General features: G+C 41.5%; 2 protein-coding genes across 8 annotated transcripts; both read right to left on the reverse strand.

The window, feature by feature from the left end:
- Window positions 1–327: 327 nt before the first annotated feature.
- On the reverse strand, window positions 328–27,538 carry LOC135501184 (early estrogen-induced gene 1 protein-like). Of its 4 annotated transcripts, none has more exons than XM_064793094.1 (9): window positions 26,975–27,538; window positions 12,167–12,287; window positions 11,318–11,508; window positions 10,656–10,816; window positions 9,815–9,923; window positions 8,804–8,818; window positions 7,360–7,417; window positions 5,795–5,912; window positions 328–5,344 (listed from the first exon to the last, which is right to left on the reverse strand). In XM_064793094.1, exons 1-9 carry the CDS (start codon window positions 27,124–27,126, stop codon window positions 5,226–5,228), a joined length of 1,044 nt encoding a protein of 347 aa, XP_064649164.1. In that variant the 5' UTR covers window positions 27,127–27,538; the 3' UTR covers window positions 328–5,225. The 4 variants fall into 4 exon arrangements, with proteins under 4 accessions (XP_064649164.1, XP_064649162.1, XP_064649165.1 ...); XM_064793092.1 differs by having other exon boundaries at window positions 9,755–9,923; XM_064793095.1 differs by lacking the exon at window positions 8,804–8,818.
- Window positions 15,570–24,924, reverse strand: LOC135501454 (uncharacterized). 4 transcript variants are annotated; one of them, XR_010449591.1, is made up of 4 exons: window positions 23,782–24,301; window positions 22,562–23,357; window positions 16,160–16,223; window positions 15,570–15,735 (listed from the first exon to the last, which is right to left on the reverse strand). XR_010449591.1 is itself a non-coding variant. In XM_064793582.1 (3 exons), exon 3 carries the CDS (start codon window positions 22,683–22,685, stop codon window positions 21,654–21,656), a length of 1,032 nt encoding a protein of 343 aa, XP_064649652.1. In that variant the 5' UTR covers window positions 22,686–23,357; window positions 23,782–23,845; window positions 24,338–24,924; the 3' UTR covers window positions 21,500–21,653. The 4 variants fall into 4 exon arrangements, 2 of the variants coding, with proteins under 2 accessions (XP_064649652.1, XP_064649651.1); XR_010449590.1 differs by lacking the exon at window positions 15,570–15,735 and having other exon boundaries at window positions 15,752–16,223; XM_064793582.1 differs by lacking the exons at window positions 15,570–15,735; window positions 16,160–16,223 and adding an exon at window positions 24,338–24,924 and having other exon boundaries at window positions 21,500–23,357; window positions 23,782–23,845.
- Window positions 27,539–27,551: the final 13 nt, after the last annotated feature.

The raw sequence follows: 27,551 nt of genomic DNA on the forward strand, positions 1-27,551 counted from the left end.
AACCGGAGCCACAAAACATCTTTGGCCTCTGATGGTTCCCTGCCAACCTTCCATGTGGATGGTGCCTCAATGTAACACAGGCTCGAATGTCCGCAGGCCATCCCCATGCAGGATAGTTTGAACAAGAATGCTTCCTTCTATAAGGGGCTTCGATTGTGACACAGTTCTTTTTAGATTGTGACACCACCTAAACACTGAAGTGTGACTTTGGCTGCTTCCATATTTTGCACCAACCCAAGTGATGGTTGCCTAACACTGCAACCAGGGTGGTCTAGGAGGAACATGGTGAGCTTCCACTACAGAATGTAACAACAAAATATCTTCACTTTCATTGGTTTAAAAACCTTTATTGTGTATAAATATATACATCATATATTATGCTGAAATATCTGTTAACATCCCAGCATAGTCAGGCACAATGGACAGTGTCGTTACAGTGTGTCCCAGAATAAGTTAGTCATGGTTGGATCTCATTCTTTCTTTACAAGTGGACAACAAAACAACCTAGACTTCTTGTAGGGTACGTGTACGTATATGGATGCCAATCATCGCAAAATTTGGCATGATGACCCTTCTATAAATGACACTTCTCTACATACAAATGTTGAGAGATTTTTTCTAACAGCAACTGACTCGAGAGAGAAAACACACTAGAAAGTGGTGAAGCCCAAGTGAGAGAGCACATTATGGTTTTGAGTCAAATATCTTCTGAACATTCCCATGACCAACTCATCCTGGGACAGACATTACTTTGAGTTCACCTATTGACTTGTGGGCAGTGCCTTCTGCACAAGCAGTGAGACACCGAGACAACATTCTCATTCTGTACAAATATGAAGCTGACGAAATAGGCCTATCTGAACCCTTTGTGGCCCATGAGCACTCGCAGCCATTGATTGATAGTGGACCAATGAGGAAGCAGTGTTCCAATTCAATCGGATTCATGCATGGTAAGCTTGCCAAATCAGGCCTTGTTGATGTTGTCATGCATCAGTCAATAGACCTGTTCTCTCTGCTGTAAACTTGCACCTGCGATGGGTGTCAGAATGTTTGTGTACCTGGGCGGTCATTGTTCAAAATGTGGCAAAGCCTAGACATCAGACAACATACTACTGCAAATCCTACTTCTACTCTAAGATAAATAAAACACCGAATGTGTACAGCCTTCTAGAAGCGGACATTGATAACACTGATCATCCAAATCAAATCTCATTTTCTTTGTACAGGAGTTATTTACATGAGAAATGCATAGTTGAAGCAGAATCCGGCATCGCTCAGAGAATTACTTTACATGCACTGAAAGAGGGCTTTTCTAATCTGTAAATATCGATGATGATTAACCAAGGCATAAAGAACAATCTTACTCTGAATTATACACGATATATCTCTCTGATTTATCAAAATAAACTCTTCTTTCTTATTGTAAAACTAGAGATTCTAATTATTGTGAAGAAACAAGCACAACACTAGCTATGGATGACCTTCCCTTCAGGCAATAGGCCCGGTGTAACAAATCTGCTATGCCAAGGCCACTCAGAATAGACAATGGTGTACTTTTCTTTTACAATTTCTTTTTGTTCTATGGGTTCTTATACAGGGTTCCACAGACAGTGCTCAGTGGACCATTAACAATCTTACTGCCTCAGTTTAATATAATATCTTATAATTACAGCCAAGAGGGTTGTCCCCCTGATCACAATCACACTAACACTAACAGCTTGTACTTCCTACATTAAGTTAAGACAGATTATAATACAGGACATTATACACAATAAAACACTCTTTTTCAAGGCCCCAAACAGAACTCACTCCAGGATCTCCATGGAAAAACTACAACTGCTCATGTCTTCAAGACGTAATTGCGTATTAAGGATTAAGACAGTACTAGGTCACCTCTAATCAATGTCACAGGCACTTATTTAGTTTTAGCTTTCTGTTGTCTATTTCACCATGAGGGTGTTATGATCACCTCCTCGCTGTTCAGAGAGAACTTTGGAGTGGGTGCATGCCAATTTGATGTAATCTGGCAAGCATAGAGGTGATACAAAGTTAGTGAAGTAGAGCACAGTCCCAACCTGATCACCAGGAGAGAATTCTGTCTACATGCAAGCTCAAAGCACATATAACAATATAATAATCCGAGTCCATGGAGAATACCACTGACCAACATCAGACCAGCTGATGTATATAACAGCTTACATACCAAGCCACCTGGTGTCTGGATGAAGAATTAAAATACACACGATACATTATAGCAGCTACAGACAGATAGGAGGATGAGAAGTTGTGTGGCGACAACACAGAGACAAGACTGTACTGAGTACCACACTTCCATGCTCCATCAGAGACAAATCAAACAAATCAAACAAATCAAACAAATCACTCAAACACAGATATGCATGATTTCTTGTGATTATACGGCATTTGTTGTTTATCTTATGCTGTGCAACCAATCAGGAGCCACTTCAAATTTGCAATGATCTTTTCTATTAAAACCCTTGAACGTTGAGATGGCTCCTGATCGACTTTGCAGTACTTGCCTCAGAGTTAAGCATGCTCTTAGAGAAACAATCACTTTCGTCATAATCTCGGACTTCAAAGAAAATTAACTCAAATTAACTAGAAATCGCATCGGAAAATCATTACTTTTCTAATCAACACATATGTGGTACAATTTAGTAACATCACTAACATAAAATATGGACATTCACAATCTCATCAAAAATGATTACTTCGATCATTCTTTTGGGAAAAAGCTCTTCAATCTTTACCTTCTTCATCAACATAAACAATCTCAATGTTTGAGTTTCTGTAAACTGACCAGGTTACTGTAAATGTTTGCGGCCAATTTAGTTTTGATTGGAAAGCCGGAAAGAAAGGTAGTCTGCCAAAATAAAAGAGCACTTGCGGAAATAAAAATTGGCCGGTAGTGTTGACAAGGTCAACACAGGACAAATGACATGTACACGTACAAGACTAATGGACCCTCATACATGTATCTGCTTCTTTGGATATGCAATTTATAAACTGAGCTAATTTCCCCAACTTGCCTCCTGAATGTAACCTCATTAGTCCCAATTCTTCCCTGTATTCATATATTACAATACCATGATAAAACCTACAACATCTGTGCTTCCCTATATGTATATTAGCACATTGCACACAACTCAGCCTACATGTACATACACCTTATCATGACATCATGTAGACTCCATTACAATCATAATTGGACACTTCTATCTAACCATGAAAGACTGACAGGCACTTTGACATAATCCACACTTTGAGCGTGAGACCCCTGTCAGGCTCTCATGGAAATATCGTCATGGTCGATTCTGGTTAGAAACTGCATTGATTTAGTTTTGGACTGATCATCAGAATATTCTGACAGAACATGATTTAAAACCTCTCTCTTGACACAATACAAAGCACAGCACATAAAGACTTGAGAAGAAATTACCACTTTTCATGGAAATATCTACAGAAATCTTAATATTTACCTTATAAAACGCTATTTCAGGCTACCACACAGTTCTGTTAAGCCATATGTCATCATAGAATTCTAACAAACATGTTAGAAAAGTATAAACATGGCGACTTCCAGATTGGACAGGAGCGACATCTATCCTGCCTTGTAAAACTACAAGCGCCTTTCCACGACGTATAAGCCACATATAAAAGAAGGCCACATAAGATACTGAAAGCCGGTGAGCAACAGAGTATTGAATGGATAAAAGATGAAAATAGATGAGTACATGCATCTAAAATTAGACAAAAGCTTTTATACAAGTTTCCTATAGGAATTGGACATTCTTATTTCTAACTTCTTCTTGCTTCAAACTCGTCGGACCTCGAACTATACCTAACTCTCATCTACACCACATCCACAAAAAAATAGAATACCGGCAACCTGTATAAGCCTGAATTAAGAGGATAGTATACATGCCCATGTTGTAACTAGGAAGAGTTCACCTGATCATTTTTTCTTGATATCAAAACAGCGGTGTGAAAATAGGTTGAAATGCTCCAGCATGGACAATGCTCACATCGAGATCATAAGATGCAAAAGAAGAGTAGAACACTTAATGCTCTTAACTATTAGGAACACCTAATGTCTGGTCCTTTGCCTGCACCATACAATACTGTAGCATCTAGACAGAGTACAAAAGACATGTCAAAGCTGAGTGGTGTCCTGACTACATGTATTCAATCAAGACCAAGTGATCCCACACAACGATCACATTCATTAAGAAAACACCAGCAAAACAAATAAGAAAGAGAGGAGTAATAAAGAATATAAAACAGCACCAGATGGCAGCTAGATTTAAACAGATCATAAGATAGTAAGTTTTCTAAATAAGGTCCTAAAACTGATGAAATATATGACCATTTTAAACTAGTACTTAGTAGATTTCTACATGAAGCTCAATACCCAAGATTCATGATGTCAACATTTGCTCATGAAATCTTTGTTCACTTCGAATCTGTCTTTGGCACAAAACTAAAAATCACAACAAACTGAGAGAGGAATGTGAAACAAAATAAATGAGGCTTTTCTTTAAAATAGTATTATTTCCTATCGAACAACTAGATGCAATCATGATCTTTTCAACAGGCGAGAGACCTCTTTAAAGCAATTAGTTATAAAAGGTACAAGACCAGCCAGGCAAAACTAATTTCCCCTGTTACAAAAACAGTAATAGCCCAATGTCCATAATGGCATGACAAGCTGGGATAACTGAGGCAGTCTACTGTACTTTGATCGAATGTTTGTTTACATAACTCTCTTTTATACTGTCCCCCAGTTCAATACAAGAATCTATTACACACATACAATACACTTTACCCACAACCCCCAGGCCAACTTTATCTGGACTCGACTCGATTACCCCAATACTACTGCAAACTTCATATGAAAACCTTTAGAGAACTTTCAGTGACTTTTCTCAAGTGACAAGACTTTTTCCATACCTTTCAAACCCATGATAGTTTATTTACGTCCCCAACCAGAAACAGTGGCATATTTATATTGCATACTTTTGAGACAGAAATTCTGTAGCATTGGTTTAACTCTGAGACCATCTTGAACTTCACTCACCTAGGAACAAGAGGTCTAAATACAAATACCTTTCTGAGACAGCATCATGTTTTTCACTTTCACCAAAATCACTGAAACTTCCTTGAAAGTGATTGCATGAATAATCCACAGTAACCTGTGGCGGTCGCTACCTATCCTCAATCACAACTGGTTTATATTTGCCTTGCCTCATCTGCGATTTCATGGTATGTGACCCACCAAGTGATGCTGTACCATCCTTAGCGATGAACAGTTGTAGTCCCGAATCTGGAAGGACAGATTAGATAAGTATAGAATGTGCATTACAAAAACAGAGTACCCTTTCTCCAACCTGAGAGTGAGGAATGCGTCAAGACGGAACTCTCAAAGTCACCGAGTCTGAGGTCAAGGGAGAAAGCAGCCTGCACATTCATACTCAGCAGAGCAAGTTGAATGCCATTAGGCCAGAGGCCAGGTTAAATCCTTTGTGATCAGCAAGTTCAATACTCCCAAAGCATGGTGGAGTGAGCTGAATGTGTGTTACTTGGAGACCTGGTAGAGCACATGAAGACCACTATGTCACTGTGGTGCTGTACTGACTGGTATAAGGTGAAGCAGATGAAATGGGTTATTCAGAGGTCTGCTGGAGTCCGTCAAGAGCTGTCTTTGTGATATTCTCCACTCTGGTAGCAAAGGGTGTAAATGGGGTACACAGCAGCCTGGCAAAGTGATACTTACTCTCTAGACCATCATTGACCTTGAAATCTGTATCTTTAAAAAGTTCATCGATCACCTCATTTGTGTCGATTCTTGTTGACTCCACTCGCGATTCTTTCATCGATTCCGACTCGATCTTCTAGAGAATGAAATGAAAGCATTAATCATGAGGTCAAAGAACTGAAGAACATCTCAAAACTACTCTAGAGAAAGATCTGATTGAATGAGTGACTGATGTTGATGACAGTACCATAGATACACCAGCACACAAAGAAACAGGAGCCATTTTAGATTACCGGTACTCTGAAGCCGACAAAAGCCACATTCAATGTGATTCTGATGCAACATTATGGGTACGATGTTCCTCCTTTTTCAGAAGTTGCGTTAAAGAAACTCATAATCTCCACACAAAGAATCAGGAATCTAGAATCCTTTGCTGATCAACACATTTTGGGGTTTCAGTTCTCTCCAAGCAGACAAGAGCACAAAACATGACCTCTGAGTGAAGATTTGAGCACGAGAAACTTGAAAATATTCAAAACTGTAAAGAAGAATGTGCTTTGATTCTGATAACAAGGTGCAAATCTATGTTTATACACTCATTTTCTGTAAGCTAGCTATAAAATGGTGTCTTAAACTTGTTCCAAGATAGTTATGAGGGAAAGGATACTTGGCAAGGTTGAGTGAATGGCTATAAACTGGAGGAAAAGTCTCTCTGAAAGTTGACAACAGGGTCTGGCTATTCTAAACAAGGGATCTTTCTTAGTTCTAGTTATCGATTTGACTGTGTTACGTGACCACTACATCTATCACTGGGGGTACTGGGAACCAACATGTCACAACTTGACACTCAGGCTGGGTTTACAGAGTTCACATTGTCGCTTGTAACATGTCACTTTAAGAAGAACAGGTCATTTTCAAAGAGCGGGCTACATATGATTTGGGATGTCACTTTTCAGCCTTGGGTTGTTTCAAGTCATGTTTTCAAGCCTAAGTGAAGTAATGAACATGCTCTTGACAAGTAACCCATGAACTGTGACAAGCAACACATGAATTCTATGTCAACCTGGTCTTTTAAGGACTACAATTCATGACACAAGGACAATCCAACACCACAATTGGAAGGTGGGTAGTGAGTCAACAGCATTCACCACAAGGTAACCCGACGACACAGACAAAAGGGAGGGGCGATTTAAACTACCGCTAGATTCGAACCCTAATTTTACCAAAGAATTCCTCTTTTCCTACAGAGAAAATTGCAAGAAAATACCTTTTGAAAAAAATGGCAAGACGTTTGAAGGAAAATGTATTGAAAAATGATTTTAGGGCTAGCACAGTGCGTTCACTTCAAAAGATCTCATCTAAACAATGCTAATAGTTTATAGAACACCACCTTCTGATTACAAGTGCAATGCTCTTCTACCACCCCACCACACCATACTACCTCTTCATTCCATCTTTTGAGATCTTTTGACGTTGCCAAGGCGACAGAGTGTACTCTACCTCGAGGAGAGGGGGTACATCAACTGACACATGCTCAACAACGGCGGTTAGAATAAGTCACCTCAACCTACAGGCATACTAACCCTCCTCCTCTCCAGGGAATGCCCACAGTAGTCTGCGCCCGACCCTACACTCGGGGACCTGTAACAAGACAGAGAGGGTTAACTTGGCAAGATGAGAGGAGTCAAGATGACAATAGCGTAATGAAAACAACTCCTTGATGAAAGTGCCAAAATAAGTGAGAAGACCTCTTGTCACGTGATGAGAAGTAAAAGCTTATACTTGTATTCCATAAAGTACATGCAGTGGTATTACATGTATATTGAACTCACCAATAACTTTAAACCAGGCACAAAATTACAGTGGAGTGGGTATTAAATCAAAATGTCTTTCAACTTGACTGAGTATAATCATGAACACAACAAGCACTTCATACATGTAGATCAAAACAGTCTTTGTTTATGTTTAGAAGTGAGGGACCATGCTATTACACATTGTGACATTCATTCAAGTGTTAAAAGCTTAGCATGCCATACCACATAATCCTCTCATTAATCTAAGTATTGCACTCTAGACCTAGTTGAACTCTTGGCTTATTTACAAACAAGCTTGGGTCAGTGATTCTTGCATAAAGTGGACCCCACAACAAACCAGAAAGCCATGCAAGGATTTGCAGTATAACACATACATGCTGTTCCTGTACATTGTACTTCCAAATGCATTTGAACTGGAATGCCAGGACCTAAACCACCATTTCTGTACATTACACTTTTGCAATATCAACCCAAATATCTGCACATCATGAAAAGAAATCTGAACTTAATGTTATACAGAGATACATCTGGGATTTTAGCATGAAGCAACTTACAGCAACCAAGTAAATATGTATTGGAAACTGCTAACAGAGTATCTTTGGATCCAAATTAGAGCTGAAACACATTCAAAAGTGTAGAATGCGTGCAATGCTACACCAAGGTTTTCTCTTTAGTTCTCTCTAATATCAAATCCAAAAATGTTTATGTGAAGATCTTCAAGCCACTGGTTCACCTGTCAAGCATCTACCAATCAGTTTAATAACCAGCCATGCAGTATTATTCATAGTGAAAGTGGAAAAGCCTCATTTCTACAGAACTCTGCTCTACTGTGAGGAGAAGGAATCCATATAATAAGTTAGCCAATACCACCGAAGGTGACAAGGGAAGAAGTCTGTATAGCAATACAATATATAGATGTTACTCAAGGGGCCGTTACAACTGGCCCCACATTCACACTAGATGCCCCAGAGTCCTTTTAAAGACTGAGATAACGATGTTACTCAAGGGGCCGTTACAACTGCCCCCACATTCACACTAGATGCCCCAGAGTCCTTTTAAAGACTGAGATAACGATGTTACTCAAGGGGCCGTTACAACTGGCCCCCACATTCACACCAGATGCCCCACAGTCCTTTTAAAGCCTGAGATAACCAGCCAGCATGCAGTAGGCTACACCGCAGGTGAAGAAAGATAGAAAGTGTTCAGAACATACGGTGGAGGCTGCAACCTGAAACATACAGTAAAACAGTCAACCTAATGAAGTGTCTATTGATCGCTGTCAATCAGTTGAAATATCTATTCATAGAATTCACATCGGTTACCATCTAGCTTATAGAAACTCCATGCCAGGGTTGCACATCCAGGCAAGGTAAAAACTGTCCCATCTTCTACCAAGCAACACATGTTACAACCACCTAGTGAATTCTATGAACAGTCAATGCAATGATTTCATTGTGATAGTCATGTGACAACTAGGGAAATGCACTGATGACATGTGTGTATCAGTGTACGTGCCAGACAAGTGATTGAATGTACAGAGCCAGTGTTATCAGTGCATGAGGTGGCACAAGATGTCAACACACCAAAGTGAAAATGATAAAACACATCATCCTGTCAGGGATGAAATAAAGACACACACAAGCATTGAAATTTCATGGTGAATATATCCCTACACTAAAATACAAATATATGATTCCAATGTGGTGATGTTTAGGAGAGCACAACAGTGAAGCGTCATGCCATGCTGCCACACAGTTAGTTACAATGAAGACATGATAACGCCATATCAGAGAAAGATCTCCTTCTACTGGTAGTTACTAAATAGAACCATGCAGGCTAGTTAGGTTTAGTAAGTGATTCTAGCCCAATACCATCCTGGAATCTTAGCCCATCAAATGTCATATCAGTAATCCAGCCAAATCAATCAGTTTCAACCTTCAGCGAACATTCTTGACCTCACTTCCCCAAGTTGTCATACCCCACTGAGGATAGCTACAGCCTGCCACCAAAACTATTCATCCCAAGCCCCAAGCCAACCAGTATCACAGAAAAGCCTGCTTCAAGTCCTAACAGTACTCCCTGCTCCCCATGTCCCAAGCCCACTTCCCCAAGAGTGCAGAGAATAATAACTATGGTGTGATTGGCTGGTGTTATCATGTCTCACCTCGTGTGGCCGGGGTCCGTGCCAACACTCGAGTTACGGCTGTGAGAGAAGCTGGCATACCCGGAGCCCTTCGAGTGCGTCGACGCGTAGCTTGAGTTCCGTGAATGGCCCTGTTCATGACCTTGGTCGGCATTCTGGGGCGGTGTTGTCTCTTCTGTGTCTGGGGAGTCTGAAAAGATCGAAAAGGGACGTTGACAGACTGAGATATGGGATGATCCTGAAGAGGCAAGGACTCGAAGCCAGATTCAACAAGGGAAGACTGACAAGTGTTAATAGACAGGCTGTTTTGGGTAGATTAGGGATATGACCACTTTCCTCAGCCAACTCAGAAAATCTAACGCAATTGGTCATCAGGGGAGGAACCTTCATTTCCAACAGTGAGCAAGCAATCCTACATCACATATTAGCTGGAATGATGTCAAGTAGATGTTGTTCTACCCTACTACCTTCATTCAGATTCAAGCCCAGACTGAAATACTGATGTCTTTACTGTTTATAGAGTAAACAGCCAGTGAGAGAGCTGACGCAAACCTTCCGCATTGTAGGTCAAGTATGGGGGTGTTCGCGTCTTATACACATACTGGCTTTTCAGACTGGCCTTGCACTGGGTTTAGTGACAAAAATTAACACTCGATACCTACTATTAGCTCAAGCTTCTTGTATAGCAGGTCAAGTGATGAGTTTACAGTTCACTCAAGTGTTCTCTTTTTACGCTTACAAGCGGATGTTTTCATAATCGTTTTTTTTCTTGAGTTAATGGTGCACAATCTTTCCCATACTTATAGTAATAGTGAAGACGATTAGACCCACTGCAGACACCACCAACCAGTTCTAAACCTGAACTAACGTAACCAACAGACATTGTAACCCTGTCTTCAGAATGCACCAGCGCCTCACACACCTTTAGTTTTCCTCGGTAAACTGCCAAAGCCACTGCTGTCACCAGACGCTTGGCTGGCCTCGCTCACGTCTTCGCCATTCCCTGACCCTTGACCTTTGTTTTCTAGTTGCAGCTCCATGTCAATGTGATCACCGGGTAAATGCACTTGTTTTGAGTCAGGCCTGAAACACAAATCATGATTGTGAAAGATAATTCTGATTTCATGACAGTTCCTAAGGACAAAGAATGAGCATACATTACTAACTATCAGTGCTGTGACCCTATATCCATGAACCCCTGCAAAACAAGCAATTAAACTTGCTGCAATCATGATAACATGCGACAAAAATTACTCAGCATCGCAGGTGCTTCCGACAAAGACTCAGCGATTACCGGTTCTATCTGCAGAGGAGAGATCTTTTTCTCACACATACCAGCAAATCCAATCCCAGGTCCCATCTATTTTGCCCGTTTGCACAGTGTTTTAGACATTCGTTATCTACCTGATCTCTCTAGACATATCATCTTTCAAATACAATGGAGTCATGTTTCTCATTGACATGATGACTGACACTGATACTCAAGACATGAGGAGCAGACGTGATCTGAGGCAAATGTCAGAACATAGAGTTCAAGCTCAGCTCTCAATTAACTATTCTTTAGATTTTCCTGAACTAACTTACACTTTAAAGCATGGATCTCCTGATAGTAATGTCATATCTATGGTCACCTTCAACATTGAGTTATCTTGTCGATGCTTGGAGTCATAGCCCTCGAGGAGGAATCTCTTTGTTTTTAACCCTGATCCTGCATACTCTGCCAAGTTGATGTCGGCGAAGCCTAGTTTTTGAAATGCTTTTCCTCCTTTGCTCTCCTGAAAACAGTCAATTAGATCAAATAGATAGATCATCTCCAAAGAGGAATGGGATCAGCTACACAATTCTTGCTTGAAATCTGTAGCTTAGCTATCAAGCATGTAAGTTGTAACGATGTTTCCACTAAAGGTCAGAAATCCCAAAAGACCACTCAGAGTTAGAAGAAGTCTTCTGGAGAATAATTAACAACAATCTGTCATCTCAAGAGTGTGAGTATAGTTTATGGTCACTGCTTGTTAGCACTTCCAACACAGTGTGTATTAGAATAGTATACTGCCATTGCCTGATGGGAGACGAGGAACCAGATGAGGCCGGCCGGCTCAGCACTCGGTTCAAGAGCAGCACATCTTGCCACCTTCGTTGCATTCAGGGCATCAATGGCAATGCAGGTTGTTATCTCAGGTCCTTAGTGACACCCCCCCCCCCCCCCGTCATGCAGTTGACAACCACCAGGATATTCCTGCACCATGCCCCTAGAAGTGCTCCTTGCAAACATGAGCAGTCTACATACATGTACTTAGAGTAACTTAGACCCTGGGAATATTGAATTTTGGTGCCAAGTGGCTTGAGAGACTGCCATACACTGCTGAGTCTAGTGCCCTACATTGTATTAACTGTGTCAACTTGGTGCTAATGGTTGTGTATAAGTCGACCTACCCGTCTTACTGATATCCGGCAGATACATGGCTCTAGTACCCCCGTGATGAGGCTGGCTGACATCTTACACATGAAGCTGAAGCAAGCATTCCAGTTCACAACATGGTCATGAATTTCCTCTCTGAAAAGACACAAATTAGAGAAATATTAAACTTTTTTCATGAATAAAGCAAAAGATAAGGGTAGAATACATGTTACTTGGCAAGCACTGGTCTTGTTACCAGAAGAGAGAACCTGTGGAAGGGGGCTATCAGAACCCCGAACATCATGAGACATCATTGTCATGTCATACCAGCACACACCCACTCTCAGCTTACAACTCTGCCTGAAGACATGAAGGAAAAATGTTGCATGAAATGTCAAGTACATCAAGACGATGTTTACAAATGCAGCTTTCTGAACGTCTTATCTCAATCCATCCTTCAGAATAAGCCAAGCTAAGGCGGGGAATGGCTGCCAATTTGGGGCACAAAACCTGCAATAGCACTTTATAGCCGTCCTTTCACTACTGTAACCAACTGAATGCAAGAACATGAAATTGACAGGTAGCACAGGAGTTTCATTCTTGGTCTGCCTGAGACTACTCTCACACAAGTGTTCTCATGACAACATTATTACACAGACATGCAACATTCTGATTATGCTGAAAAACCAAATTAGTGGTTATCAATTTTTCATTGGGAAATAATCTCAGGTTGGTATATGGCATACTAGTGTATTATTAACTTGGTCAAGGGCCACCTTACAGCCCGAGGACATGGGCTGCATGGATGACTGCAATGGGAAGGTGACAGTCCTTCAAGACTCTATCCGACCACACATTCCAGAGTGCTTCATTTTCTAGTTCAATCTCTGATAATATCAGGTGCTTGGGAGTATGGTATTGGTAGCCATACACTTCTACAGTCAAACTCGGGGGTACCATTTGTTTGCACCAGAACTGGTCACCATGAGACAAGACAAACTGTTGACATGGGCAAACACCTAACTAGCCACCCACACTCAGGCCTTACAGTGTTTACAACAAGCAAGTAGGCCTTCCGAATTCTGGTCAAATTAGGTATTACTCTGAGGCCTTCACCTAAAATAGCCATGACGGACATTCATGGTCTTAAGCGCAAAGTCTGCCAAGGGGAAAGTTAACTTAGGATAAGAATTCCTTTCATCTGGTGGCTAAGGCTAGATTGACATAAAACCTTAGCTCAAATCATGCTAAGGGCTTGTCAACAAACACTCAAATGTTTACATTCAGCAGGGAAATATTTCGACTGAGCTACCAATATCTGACCTCCTGTCTTGGAGAATGAAGGACTGGCTTTTTCAAATAAAGTAGGCCAAAGGTTTACGGCAGAAAAGACCTCCATATTCTTGTCGTGGGCAGTCATGAATAGCCGACTATTGACTAGTAACAGGCCTCCCCCCCCCCCCCCGCCAAAGTACAAGTGCACTTGAACCACTTCTTTGAGGGGGTTAAAACAGGTAATTTGTATGCTAACCACACGACCAAGCTAGGCTTTATTCCTGCCGCAAGGCCTATATTATACATACATGTAGCCAAGTCACAGCCTGGAGGTATTGGTGGATCCCAGCTGGAAACTATAATTAAAACTTCATTGTGTGGCATAGGCCTATAAAATAAATGTCATGTCGACAGCAAAACAACAATGTGAGTTTTTCACAAACACAAACGAACTGAATTTATTTTATGCATATTATCATGGCATTATGGAAAATAGCAGGACCGCCATAAAACCTAGAGGCAGGCTGTTGCCGTCCATCTGGATCATGAAAATGGCAACAATTTACATATCCCCTTTCCCACAGCCTTATGACAGAGCATGGAATATGTAATCGACATTGTTTAAACAAGCAGAGCGATTCATGTAGGCCTAAGCTGCCTTCATGCTTAGCTCATTTGCCACACAAAACCATGAAAATAGCAAAACAATACTCTTTTTCTAGTGCAAGGTGCAACATGTAGCAATTCGTAACCATAAACCCACAAACACCTACTGAGAACCTGGTATTTCTGAAAAACTCAAATGACTGCCCCGAGGCGTTCTATGTCATCACAAGACCAGTGCGATCCAGTACAATCCAAATAGAAGAGAGAAATATATAATATACGCCAGGTTTAAAAAAGTTCTGCTTGATGAAAGAATATAATGAATTGCACATATTTTTCAGATAATACTGAGCTGGTGCCTGACACAGTATACCGGCATCCACTCATCAGTCACAAACTGAGAATGTCAAGTTACAGGAAGTAGATGAGTACACCAGTCACTGAACTTGACCTATCATGTTTTATTTCTGGATTGGCAAGTCGATGTTCTAAGGCTCTCAATCTTGTCCCTATGTCAGTGTCAGTTATGTATTTTTAAAGCAACCAAGACCTCCCCCCTCTCCACCTTGTCAAAGCAACTGTGATTAAGACAGAATGCAAGGTTCTCAGTTTTTTTCTTAACCCGGGACCTTTAGCCATCAATGAGACTTCCCAGCCTTTGGCATTTCAAGAAAGTGGGTGAACTTTATAACACTGGAAACTAGATCTCGGTACTGATCATGAATCTAATGATAGTAATCAAGTTACATGAACACATATTTGAATCAGGATAATTTGATGCAATCACTCAGTACAAGAAAGGAATGACACTGCCACGTTGGCAGCCAGAAGATGATATGTGCTACAGAAATTTGGCAGCCTAGATGATGAATTCCAACCTCTGTACTACGATCAGCATAAGATGGTTGATCGGCATAAGATGGAAAACCGTAGCAAAAAAATAGTCAGAGGAGGCATACGAGTCCTAAACTTGGATGGTCCTGATTAGTTCTGTGTACAGATTATTCATTTGGTAAACTGAGCTTCTTGCTGACTTTCCCATTGACTAAAATAGACTACCGAGACTAATTCGATCTGAGAGTTTCAACAGAACCTTGATCCGACCCACCTGATATGCCTGACCTTGAGATCAGGTCGGAGCTGATTGCACCTGGTGGTTAGCATGACCTGCAACACAGCCACGACAACACGAGATTTGCTTGCGATTTACCAATCTGCAGCAAGAATCTGAAACCACTTCTGACCACAATCGTCATAATTTCAATCATGGGTCGCACGTCACAGGAATTGAATTCACACATTTGTGGAGCTCTTTAGCTTTGTGCTGAGGACCACTGGCTGTGGTTTGCAGTGTGGTCCACCTGCGTGTAGGTCAAGAGGTAAGAGGCCTGGCAGCAGTCCTGCTCAAGGTGCAGCAATCTCCAGATCTCAAAGCTGGGGAGGGGATAAATGGAATAGGCCTACAATATACAGCACTAAGCAAGTAGCCAACTGAGTCTACCTGGGGTGTGCTTCAAAGATCCATAGCACCTGACCATGATCCTTTCCATTGCTAGTATAGCCAAGCAGAATTAAAGTAAGGCTAGATTCTTTCCGGATATGGTATATTTATTCAACTAGCATATTCTGGAGCATGTTATATACACGTTTACACACACAACCAAAAGAACCGAACAAAAACAAAGAAGAAAGAAAAGGGCAATGACAGGTCACCTTACGATCCCTGTAATACAAAACACAGATTGTGAGTAAAACATTAAAATTAAGACCTTATGCAAACTCTACTACATTACTATCTCAAATCAATTACTTGGTGAATCAACACTGTCAAAGTTACACAGCACAAATAACCTTAGAACATACTGAACATTGATATTAATTCATAATTAATGTCAATTCCACTTCCAATCAGTTATTGATCTAAACACAAGACAAGACTTAAACAATGCTTAAACATAGTTTCCTCATGGGCTCATGAATCAATGCATCCAAATCACGAATCATTTAGTACCTTTAAATCATAATAATCACATCATTATTACAATCATAACTTTCCTAGAAATTAATACTAAGCCATCTCAAATATCAGTTTGTAAGATAATGAGCCCATATTCAGATTGTGTGAACAATTCCTGAAATAAACTCACCATAGACGTGGGATACTCCTTTCCACAGTCTATTTCCTTTGACCAATCACGCGGTCCTCTATTCCTACAAAAAGATAACCAACGGAATATCACTACTTTGATAACCAAACTGGCTTCAAGTCATTAAGTCCTAAATGTTACATATTTATCTTACTAACGTGAATTAGCTCATAGATAAAATACACAATAAAGTTATCTCATTTCTTCCCGAAACATCTGATAAACAAGCTCTCCCTCGACAGTAAAATGTGTGAACATGCATGCCTCTGAGAGTAATTATCATCAATGAAAGGGTCACAAGAAATCACAACTTAAATCCTATTCAGTGATCTTGGATCATTTTCATAGCACCATGCCGTCACACTCATACGGTAATGAAATTTACGCCTTTAAGCAATTGTAAAATAAAAACAGGTGCATCAGAAATGGAGTGAATTTAAGAGAGTTGCAGTGAGATATGGGGCCTGGCGATCTTGACCATACTTGGGCAAAGCACTGAAAGACATAATATAATAGAACAAATCGGAATAAAGATGAAGTAACTCAATTCACCTACCTTTACAATGACATGTAAATTCTCCTGAACCAATCTTTCTCTCGCTCCTGGTCTAAATAAGAGCATACTGGAATCTCCTGAATGATCTCACCAAATTCCATAAATTGGATCTAATCTAATGATGAGTTCTCTTTAAACAACGGTCTTGCCTCGCAAGAGATCAAGACGCAAGTGATGTTTGGCCCTTGTTCCCCAACTAAATATCTTAGGACCATGTGAGAATGACTCCACAATTTCCCAGAAACTGTAACTGGCAGAGACAGGAAAAGTTAACTTCCTGTGCCAGACTCTCCCTCTTGCTGATCATCTCATAGGCTTAAAACGCCCACGCACCACTCCAAACCTGTCACCGACTGGTACCAATCCGGAGTTTCTTAGAAGTTTTAGAATATATGATAGCTTCCTTATACCTTGTGTCCTGTTGGGATGGTTGTTAGTGAGAACAACATCCTGACACGTTATGGTAAAAAGTGAACTAACTAACCTAAGTATAATATATGACATTGAGTTAAATGAAGTCTCATTTAACTGGTATAAAACTAACTATATATAAGATGATATGATTTGAACATAAATGTTGGATGATAATGGACACTGTTAATTGTGCCCCGTCACATACCACCCGACTGACTTTGTTGTTGCCCACAACAACAACAACTGCTAAATATTAAAGAACTGAATTCCTTAATAACAACTTGGCCAGCATAAGCTGTGCCTTGGCAAAGTCCGCTATAGTTTGCTCACTCATACTTGTACCTGAATCAGAGTTGATTTCAGTCATTTCCCGCACTGTTGTGTGGACACTTGACTTAGGTAAATGATGCATATTACGGTGCCTACCTGCAGTTGCTCTGCCTGACCGTCTTGGGGTTGGAGCTGGAACTGGAATATTAATTTCCACCTGAGGTGGAGCTTCTAATACTTCCCCGGGCTCCTCCCATACAACTATGTCATCATCCTCAGAGTCTGATTCCGACCTGTCACTTTCAGTGACCTGATTGTCGCGTGCCTCGGCACGAGACCTGGTCATAATTGGGTCAGGCCTGTCAGTGGCCTGCTCTTCATCAGGCTGTTCGGGCAACTCTTGGACTACTAACCTGTCAGATCTAAGCAAGTTAACCCTATTCATTGTTTTGGCTGGGCCAGAACCATCGAGGGGTTCAACGCTGTAAACCTCATTGTTTGGATCCGGTTTACCTATTACCTGATATGGAACACTATTCCATCGGTCTTGCATTTTGTTGCGTCCACGGACACCTAAGTTCTTTAAGAAGACTCTGGAACCTACCTCTAGTTTGTCCTCCTTCACAGGACGGAGGCGCTCTCGCTTAAGTGCTTCCTTTTCCAACCGAGTCCTAGCCAATACCTGGGCTTCCTTCATACGAGTATGATGGAGGGTGATCCATTCATCATAATCCACCTGATGATCAGTGTCCTCAACCGAGGGGAGTAACTGATCAATGGGCAAGCGAGGATCATGACCAAAGAACAGAAAATATGGGCTGTACCCGGTAGATTGATGTGGTGCCGCATTGTATGCAAATACTAACTCAGGGAGGTGCTGAGGCCATCGTCTCTTCTTCTCAGCAGGTAATGACCTTAGAAGATCATGCATAGTCCGGTTGAATCTTTCTGCCTGAGAATTACCCTCGGGATGATATGGGGTAGTTTTGCTCTTAGTTATGCCATACAGCTGGCATAACTGTTGGATGACCTTAGACTCAAAGCACCTACCTTGATCGCTGTGTATCCGCCTGGGGACACCGTACTTCAAGAACCAATCATTAACCAATACCTTAGCGACTGTTTTGGCTGTCTGGTCCCGCGTTGGAATTGCCTGTGTCCATTTGGTGAACACATCTGTCATCACAAGGACATTTTCCCGCCCATCTGTGGCTGGCTCTAAAAAGGTGAAGTCTATTGCCAAGACTTCCAACGGCTTTTTAGCTAGCAAATGTCCCATGGCAGGTTTTACCTTCTGCTGGGCCTTGGAGATAATACAGCGCTGACAAGATTTGCATCTCTCAGCGATATCATTAGCTAAACCAGGCCAGAAAAATCGTGATCTTACCAAGTAAGTTGTCCGTTCAGTCCCTTGGTGTCCTGAGTCATTATGCAACATCGTGAATACTTTGTCCCTGAGACACTCTGGTAGTATTAGTTGTTGCATTATCTCACCTTTCTCTTTCCTCTGACGGTAGAGGACACCCTTGAATTCCCGAATTCTATCCCACTCCCTAGCCAATTTTCTTACCGGTTTGGGTAGTTTGATGAGAATTCTACCTGTGGGTTTGATACCCTTGGCCCAGATATCCTTGAATGGACCAATACTGTTGTCACTGGACTGGAGTTTTTGTAAGTCATCTGTGGAATAGGATGGTAGTGTTCCCTGTGCCTTGGTCTCAGGGGGTAACACTGCCTCATGGCTTTCCAAGGATACTTCCACTATATCATCTTGGAGAGCTGACCTTAGGTAATCTGGGATGGGTGTACTTTTGACAATCTCTGACATATGTGAACTTACCTCACTTTCAGTCAGCAACTTGAAGTCCAATGCAGGTACGGGGTGGTAACGGCTGAGAGCATCTGCTGCTCCATTGTTCTTACCCGGCCTATACTTGATTGAAAAGTCAAACTGAGCCAATTGTGCGACCCATCTCATCTCTGTAGCATTCAGCTTAGCTGTCTGTAGGTAGGCCAGCGGGTTGCTGTCTACCAATACCTGAAATGTCCCGCCTAAAAGGTACTCTCTAAACTTCTCAGTCACAGCCCACTTTAGAGCTAACAATTCTAATTTCATTGAGCTGTAATTCATGTCATTCCTTTCGGCTGGCTTAAGGCTACGACTAGCATACGCTATCACTACTTGCTTACCGTCTTGGATTTGGCTCAGGACAGCGCCCAAACCCCTGTACGAACCGTCAGTTTCCACTAGGAAACTTTCGCCGAATCTTGGGTATCCCAGTACTGGGGAGGTGCACAGGCTATCCTGTAATTTTCTGAATGCCTCTGTACATTCAGGAGTCCACTGAGCCCGAAATTCCTCGTCTCTTAACCTCTTACCTTTGGTCTTGTCTTTTCCTTTGGGACCACCCAAAAGAACATGAAGGGGTGCAGCCATGGTGGCAAATCCTTTGATAAACCTGCGATAATAGGAGGCTAACCCTAAAAATGACCTCAACTCCTTCTCGGTTTCAGGGACTTTCCAGTCTCTGATAGCTGCAATTTTCTCAGGATTAGTTGCTATGCCTTTCTCTGAGACTACATGACCAAGAAAGTTAACTTCTGCAAGAAAGAAATGGCACTTACTTGGTTTGATTTTCAGGCCAAAGCTTTGCAACCTCGTGAAAACCATTTCTAGCCTCTCCAGGGTTTGATCAAAGGTTTTCCCCATGATCAAAATGTCGTCTAAATACACTACAAGAGAGACCAGATTCTGATCTCCAAGACAAGTTTGCATCAGTCTGGAGAACGTAGCAGGGCTATTACAGAGCCCCATCGGCATACGGGTGTATTCATACAGGGCTGCAAACCCAGCCCGAAAAGCAGTCTTCGGGATATCCTCCTCCTCGATTCCACATTGTAGAAAACCGTGAGCTAAATCTAAAGTACAAAAGAACTTTGAGCCAGACAATGCCTCCAAGGCCTCTGGTATTCTAACTAAGGGTTGGGCATCTTTGACTGTCTTTGCGTTCAACAATCTAAAATCCCCGCAAACTCTCATTTTACCGTCCGGCTTGCGAACCAAAACTATCGCTGAAGCATAAGCTGATGTACTAGGCCTAATAATACCTGCCTGAAGCTGAGTCTCCAGGTATTCCTTAACAGCCTGCAGTTGATGAGGTGGAATACGCCTATGAGGGACCTTGATAGGCTTATCATCAGTTAGTACAATTTTATGCTTGACTTTGTCACAGTACCCTAAGTCATGATCACCATCACTGAATAGATCAGGAAACCGCTGAAGCAACTGCTCAAATCTCTTCCTTTCGGATCTAGTCAACTCACCAATATGCATGGTTTCCATCAGTCGGGCTACCTTCTCTGCGGTAGCTTTGCTTGGTGTCGGTTCCGGGTCATACTGTCTCCCAACCTTGACCTCATTCGCAGAGACTTCCATTACCTCTACGTTCATGGGAGCTGAGGGTACTTCCCCCAACAATAAATTTCCTAATAAACACTTACCTGGGATGTAGGCATCTTCTTCCCCAAAGTTGGCTACTTGAACCCAGGTCTGGCCATCAATGACCATGGAATACGAAGCTGCTACTACTAGTCCCTTTGGGAGCGAGCAGTCTTCTGATGGTATGCCTTCTACTAAGGCACAGTACGAGGTACCCCTTTTTGGGAAAGGGGCGCTAGCTTTGATGATCCTCTTTGTGCCAGCTGGCAAAAGCAGGGGTTCAGAACTAGCGTTTCTCACCTGACCGATTAATCCATGGTCGTCTGCATCTACCGCCGGTGGTAGGTCACCTACGGCACAATGACTGTATAAATGTAACACTGAATCCCAATCAGTGTCTAAATGTTGACCCTGAAAACTATCATTCAACAACCTCAATATGTTGCTGCCTAAAATACCTGGCACAACCTTCTTCTTAAAGCTTGGAGTATCCTTGACAATAAGGAAACCCATTTTCTCAAATGTTCTTCCATGCACTACAATGTCTAATTCAACATACCCAACGTAAGGGATACGCAGGCCATTGGCAGCGGTAATCTTCAGGTAGGAAGACGTATCCAGAACCCTTACTTGACCCTTGAGAGTTTCCTTGAAGAAACTCTCTGTCAAGGTACTTACCTGGGCCCCAGTGTCTAATAAACACCGGACACTCACGCCCCCCACCTGAATATCGGCTTCCGGGCACTTGCCAATTGCCTTGGCAAGAACAGAGCCTCTTAAATCGCCCGCTGCTCGGCTCTCAGCAGGGGCTCGAACTAGTTTAACGCCCCTGTGGCCGCCTGTTCATTTGTCTTCGCTTTGGGCTTACCCGTATTTTTCTTAGCCTTGGCTTTCTTCTGTGCATCTGGACAGTCCTTAATTAGGTGATCCAGGCTGCCGCACTCGAAACAGGCCCGTCCCCGTTGGTCATATTTCTGCCCTTTACTACTTGGCCCATTCATTCCTGCAATGAGTTTTGCCAACTCCTGTTGAGCCTTCACCTGCTCCTTCAAGATAACATTCTGTTCCTTGAGCATTTCCATCAGGGCTGGTTCTGCCTGATGTTCCCTAACTTTGGCCTTCACCTTTAGATCACTGCCCTCACCCTGGCGGACCCACTCTGTTGCCCAGTCTCGCAACTCGAAAAAGCTGCCGTTCTTCTCGCGGATCCAGCGAAGGGCTTCTCGCCGGAGTTGAGGGTCTTTAAACCCTTCCGCGAGCTGTGCCCTAAGGGCCTCCTCCTTAGTGGCTTTCAGCGCGGAGTCCAGCATCTCCATGCGTTGGTGAATTCTCGCCAACGCATGGGAATATTGGACCACAGACTCCTCCTCCGCCTGCAACCTCGCATAATACTTACGCCTCAGTTGAGGCAAAGAATCGGCAATGTCAAAGACATTCCTCAAAATCTTGAAGAGATCTTTGACATCATCGATCTTCCCCCTACTATCCACTTCCACACGGGCGTCGCCAGCCAAATGGTCAGTTACAAAGTTAATGGCATCTTGCCCTTTCAGTTTCCTGGACTCTATGATGCCCTGGGCATCTCTGACCCACTCTTCTACTTCTGGGTCTTTACTGGCCACTGGTGCCCCCCTCAACTTCTCAAGCTTTCGGTCCCTCCCCACATATACAGTATCCTTACCTTTAAGCTTATCTACAGTTTCCTTTAAGGCTTTGGACTCACCCCTAAGCTCACGGACGCTCCCAACTGCATTTGCTTCATTTAGCTTCGCTGCTGTCAGGTCAGCCCTCAGGTCAGCAATCTTCTGCTTCAGTTGGTCTTCACTCAGGTCTTGTAAGTCTGCCATCCTCAAATCTCACTGCAACTTAACCTAAACACTGGAAAGATAATATGCACAGAACCAAAACAAAACAAGGATTGTGGCCCAGTAACCTCACGTTGACCCTAGAATGATGAGCACAACTCACAGTCCCATGGCATGTGTCGTATAGACGCAACAAAATCAACCTCAGCAATCGGATATAACAACATCAAGTCTATTTATAAACCACAGTCTTAAAATAGTTCATATGATGTAAACAATGTCACTTCAGCACTTGTTAATTGTTCCTGGAATGTTTGATCCGGCTCCACTTCATCAAGTTCTGCTGCAGTCATCCCTAAGTAGGTTGTCACAACATCACCGACACGCGTCACTTCTAGGATAGTCTTCCTAGAAACATCCGTCTTAGCAGCACTGTGCTCATGCCTCATCAGTTCTCAACCTCTGTCATTACCCTTTTGTAAACTGTGTACATGCTCTATGCTCAATTTTCACAAATAACCCAAATCCTGCTGTCGACAACGCCATTTATAGCCAAGCAGAATTAAAGTAAGGCTAGATTCTTTCCGGATATGGTATATTTATTCAACTAGCATATTCTGGAGCATGTTATATACACGTTTACACACACAACCAAAAGAACCGAACAAAAACAAAGAAGAAAGAAAAGGGCAATGACAGGTCACCTTACGATCCCTGTAATACAAAACACAGATTGTGAGTAAAACATTAAAATTAAGACCTTATGCAAACTCTACTACATTACTATCTCAAATCAATTACTTGGTGAATCAACACTGTCAAAGTTACACAGCACAAATAACCTTAGAACATACTGAACATTGATATTAATTCATAATTAATGTCAATTCCACTTCCAATCAGTTATTGATCTAAACACAAGACAAGACTTAAACAATGCTTAAACATAGTTTCCTCATGGGCTCATGAATCAATGCATCCAAATCACGAATCATTTAGTACCTTTAAATCATAATAATCACATCATTATTACAATCATAACTTTCCTAGAAATTAATACTAAGCCATCTCAAATATCAGTTTGTAAGATAATGAGCCCATATTCAGATTGTGTGAACAATTCCTGAAATAAACTCACCATAGACGTGGGATACTCCTTTCCACAGTCTATTTCCTTTGACCAATCACGCGGTCCTCTATTCCTACAAAAAGATAACCAACGGAATATCACTACTTTGATAACCAAACTGGCTTCAAGTCATTAAGTCCTAAATGTTACATATTTATCTTACTAACGTGAATTAGCTCATAGATAAAATACACAATAAAGTTATCTCATTTCTTCCCGAAACATCTGATAAACAAGCTCTCCCTCGACAGTAAAATGTGTGAACATGCATGCCTCTGAGAGTAATTATCATCAATGAAAGGGTCACAAGAAATCACAACTTAAATCCTATTCAGTGATCTTGGATCATTTTCATAGCACCATGCCGTCACACTCATACGGTAATGAAATTTACGCCTTTAAGCAATTGTAAAATAAAAACAGGTGCATCAGAAATGGAGTGAATTTAAGAGAGTTGCAGTGAGATATGGGGCCTGGCGATCTTGACCATACTTGGGCAAAGCACTGAAAGACATAATATAATAGAACAAATCGGAATAAAGATGAAGTAACTCAATTCACCTACCTTTACAATGACATGTAAATTCTCCTGAACCAATCTTTCTCTCGCTCCTGGTCTAAATAAGAGCATACTGGAATCTCCTGAATGATCTCACCAAATTCCATAAATTGGATCTAATCTAATGATGAGTTCTCTTTAAACAACGGTCTTGCCTCGCAAGAGATCAAGACGCAAGTGATGTTTGGCCCTTGTTCCCCAACTAAATATCTTAGGACCATGTGAGAATGACTCCACAATTTCCCAGAAACTGTAACTGGCAGAGACAGGAAAAGTTAACTTCCTGTGCCAGACTCTCCCTCTTGCTGATCATCTCATAGGCTTAAAACGCCCACGCACCACTCCAAACCTGTCACCGACTGGTACCAATCCGGAGTTTCTTAGAAGTTTTAGAATATATGATAGCTTCCTTATACCTTGTGTCCTGTTGGGATGGTTGTTAGTGAGAACAACATCCTGACACGTTATGGTAAAAAGTGAACTAACTAACCTAAGTATAATATATGACATTGAGTTAAATGAAGTCTCATTTAACTGGTATAAAACTAACTATATATAAGATGATATGATTTGAACATAAATGTTGGATGATAATGGACACTGTTAATTGTGCCCCGTCACACTAGTTCAGACCATGGGATAAGAATCAGACCATCAAATGGTAACATCAAACAGGTTTTCTACGTTTTGTTTGTTGATAAGCATGTGCATGTACATTTGTCGATTACATGTGGAATGTAAATCGGCTATCTAACCTCAATGCTATCATTATAGATCAGCCATGGCATAAAGAGTATCAAATGACAAATAGGGCTGCCAAAGCTTTTAGGATTGTGTGGATATCGCAGGCATGTGTTTGAGCCGAGGGAAGGCCTGTTTTACATGTAACCTTGGCATCTCTGGGCATGAAACGAGAGATCTGCTGGTTGAGATGGCCTCCACCCTCCATATCGAGAATACATGCCCAGTCAATAAGAGACCCAATCCTGTGTTTATAGATCTGATTATTCAAAGCAATTACATTGATTATCTCACAGGAATCTACAAGGTAGAACAGGATATAGGTTAACCCATTTCCGCCAACAGCTGATAGCGATCAACATGAGAGATTATATCATGTAGAAGGAATAACATAACGAAACAAACTGGAAAGGTCTTGTAGTTGTATGTTCATTGTTTCATGTCTTGGCATCAGAGCATCTCAGCAGACACCAAGTTTGGGGTGTAAACATGCTTGTTCTTTCAATATTGTGATCAGTCCCCCCCACCCCTTTTTAAACTTTGTGAGAGGTCTTAATTTTCAATATAGACTTTCAAAAGACCTTTACACATGACATACCAAGGAAGGAATTTTCGATTGTAGTGTTTCCCTTAGGCTACTCTCCACATAAATCATGTCTCTCAATCAATCATGGGAGAATTGAATGCCTTCAAATCAAAACCAGATCTAGAATACTAATTTAAAATAGAATACAATGTAAGATCTAAAGTGTAACATTGTGCAATCAACAATAGATCGAGTCAGACCAAACTAAGCTGTGAATTACTTCATGCATTGTCATGGCCAAATTCATACAAAAGAACAAATGATTCATTAACCTAATTTAAAAATCAGGTTTTAGAAATACATGTAATCACACAAGTACATGTTCCTTGTCTACAATGTATGTTGGAAGTACTACCCACGTGAAAAAGGACCTATAGTATGAACCAAGAAAGAAACCAACGGCTGTACTTCCTTGGCTCAGAGCTGTATCAGATGACAATTAATATAAAGACTACAAAACCGTGGAGGGGGTATCTCTGTCATTGGCATCATAAATCACATCCAAATCCATCTCCGATTTCAGAGCAATCATGTCATTTTAACAACATTTATTTAGGCCAATACCAATTAAGGAAGCGATTGACATTCTACACAGTTCTGCTGTAGGCCGATTACAATGAAGTCGGAGTGATTATTGGCGAGTCACTAATTCAATGTAATTAGGGATGGATGAATAGAGAACATGGACAGCTATTGAATTGAAATCTCCAACATTTAATTGCTGAAAAGTGATAATGTGATTTGAATACATGTAGGTACATGATGTGGGTGCAGATGAGATCATAAAGGACATGTACACTTTTTAACATCGCTTTGAAAACTTGGATTGTTTTGATGACGTTGGTCGTCCATTGATCATACAGTTCAGTGAATCAGAGTCTTCCTCACCACTGATTACATTCATGACATTTTCTGTGTATTGATCTTCAACAAGAGCCAAAGTCACTGAGTGTTGCCATACATCACTAATTTATCATCATGTATGAATTCTGGGATCCATACATGAATGAAAGTGACAATTTTGAATTTTCAAGAAGTTATCATTGAAAAGCTGTTCAGTAACTTCAGAGTCAGACTGCATTGATGATTTGATCATCCTGACTTGAGGGTTGACTTTCAATACAGCATACAACTCAAGTCAATTGTACATCTATATCTGGTAGCGATTTCCTCTCAGTAACGTCTAGAACTGGTATTGGAATCATGCCATAGTCTCCTCGTCAGTCAGGAGTTCAAAATATGTCATAAACTGAAAAGAAGGGAGTAGGGTCTAGGAATGACGAATAAAAGATAGAGTAATGAAACAAACTTAGTACCTGGAAGACAGATTCGAAAAACTTCCTCCATCCAACAACCGCACTTTGGCGAACATAACTCCACTCACAAACGGCACCGATGATAATTCCTCGACTGTAAAGTTCACTTGGAATTTGTACCGTTTTTTCTTCAACATGTTAGCCAACGCCATACTTTCTATGTTCACTTAATTCAAATATCACAGAGATCCTTCTATACTCCTTCCAAGCTAAGTGTCTACTTCCTCAGGCCTAGAAAAACACAGTGCTGGCTGTCACAGACCTGCAGAGTTGACCGACTGCCTGCAGTGTAATCACACACTGACTTCAGTGCATGTGTACCGTGTACACAAATATGACAAATCAGCTCAGCCACCTGTGAACAACTCACACAAATACAACCATCTTCTGAGCCACTCAGGGAAGCAATCTTAACAACATCGGTGTCATTTGACACTAGAATATATAAGGATTGATGAAAAGCACATTATTTGGCAATTAGATATGTATTTCCTGCTAAAATTCGTCTATAATGTGGATGGTCTTCCAACACAGTTACCACTGTTTTGCCTTGGTGGGGTGTTGACATTAGCACGAA

Source organism: Lineus longissimus, chromosome 17, assembly GCF_910592395.1.
Source record: "Lineus longissimus chromosome 17, tnLinLong1.2, whole genome shotgun sequence".
Classification (NCBI taxonomy): domain Eukaryota; kingdom Metazoa; phylum Nemertea; class Pilidiophora; order Heteronemertea; family Lineidae; genus Lineus; species Lineus longissimus.

Excerpts from the sequence above, each read along its gene's own strand:
- LOC135501454 (XM_064793582.1), bottom strand. The coding sequence starts at position 22,685 with ATGGCAGACTTACAAGACCTGAGTGAAGACCAACTGAAGCAGAAGATT.
- LOC135501184 (XM_064793092.1), bottom strand. The coding sequence starts at position 27,126 with ATGGCGTTGGCTAACATGTTGAAGAAAAAACGGTACAAATTCCAAGTG. Across the intron at positions 12,288-26,974 it reads TTTTCGAATCTGTCTTCCAG|AGAGGAAATTCATGACCATG; the intron begins GTACTAAGTTTG and ends GTGTCTTTTCAG. Across the intron at positions 10,817-11,317 it reads GGAGATCCATGCTTTAAAGT|GCCTGACTCAAAACAAGTGC; the intron begins GTAAGTTAGTTC and ends TTTGTGTTTCAG.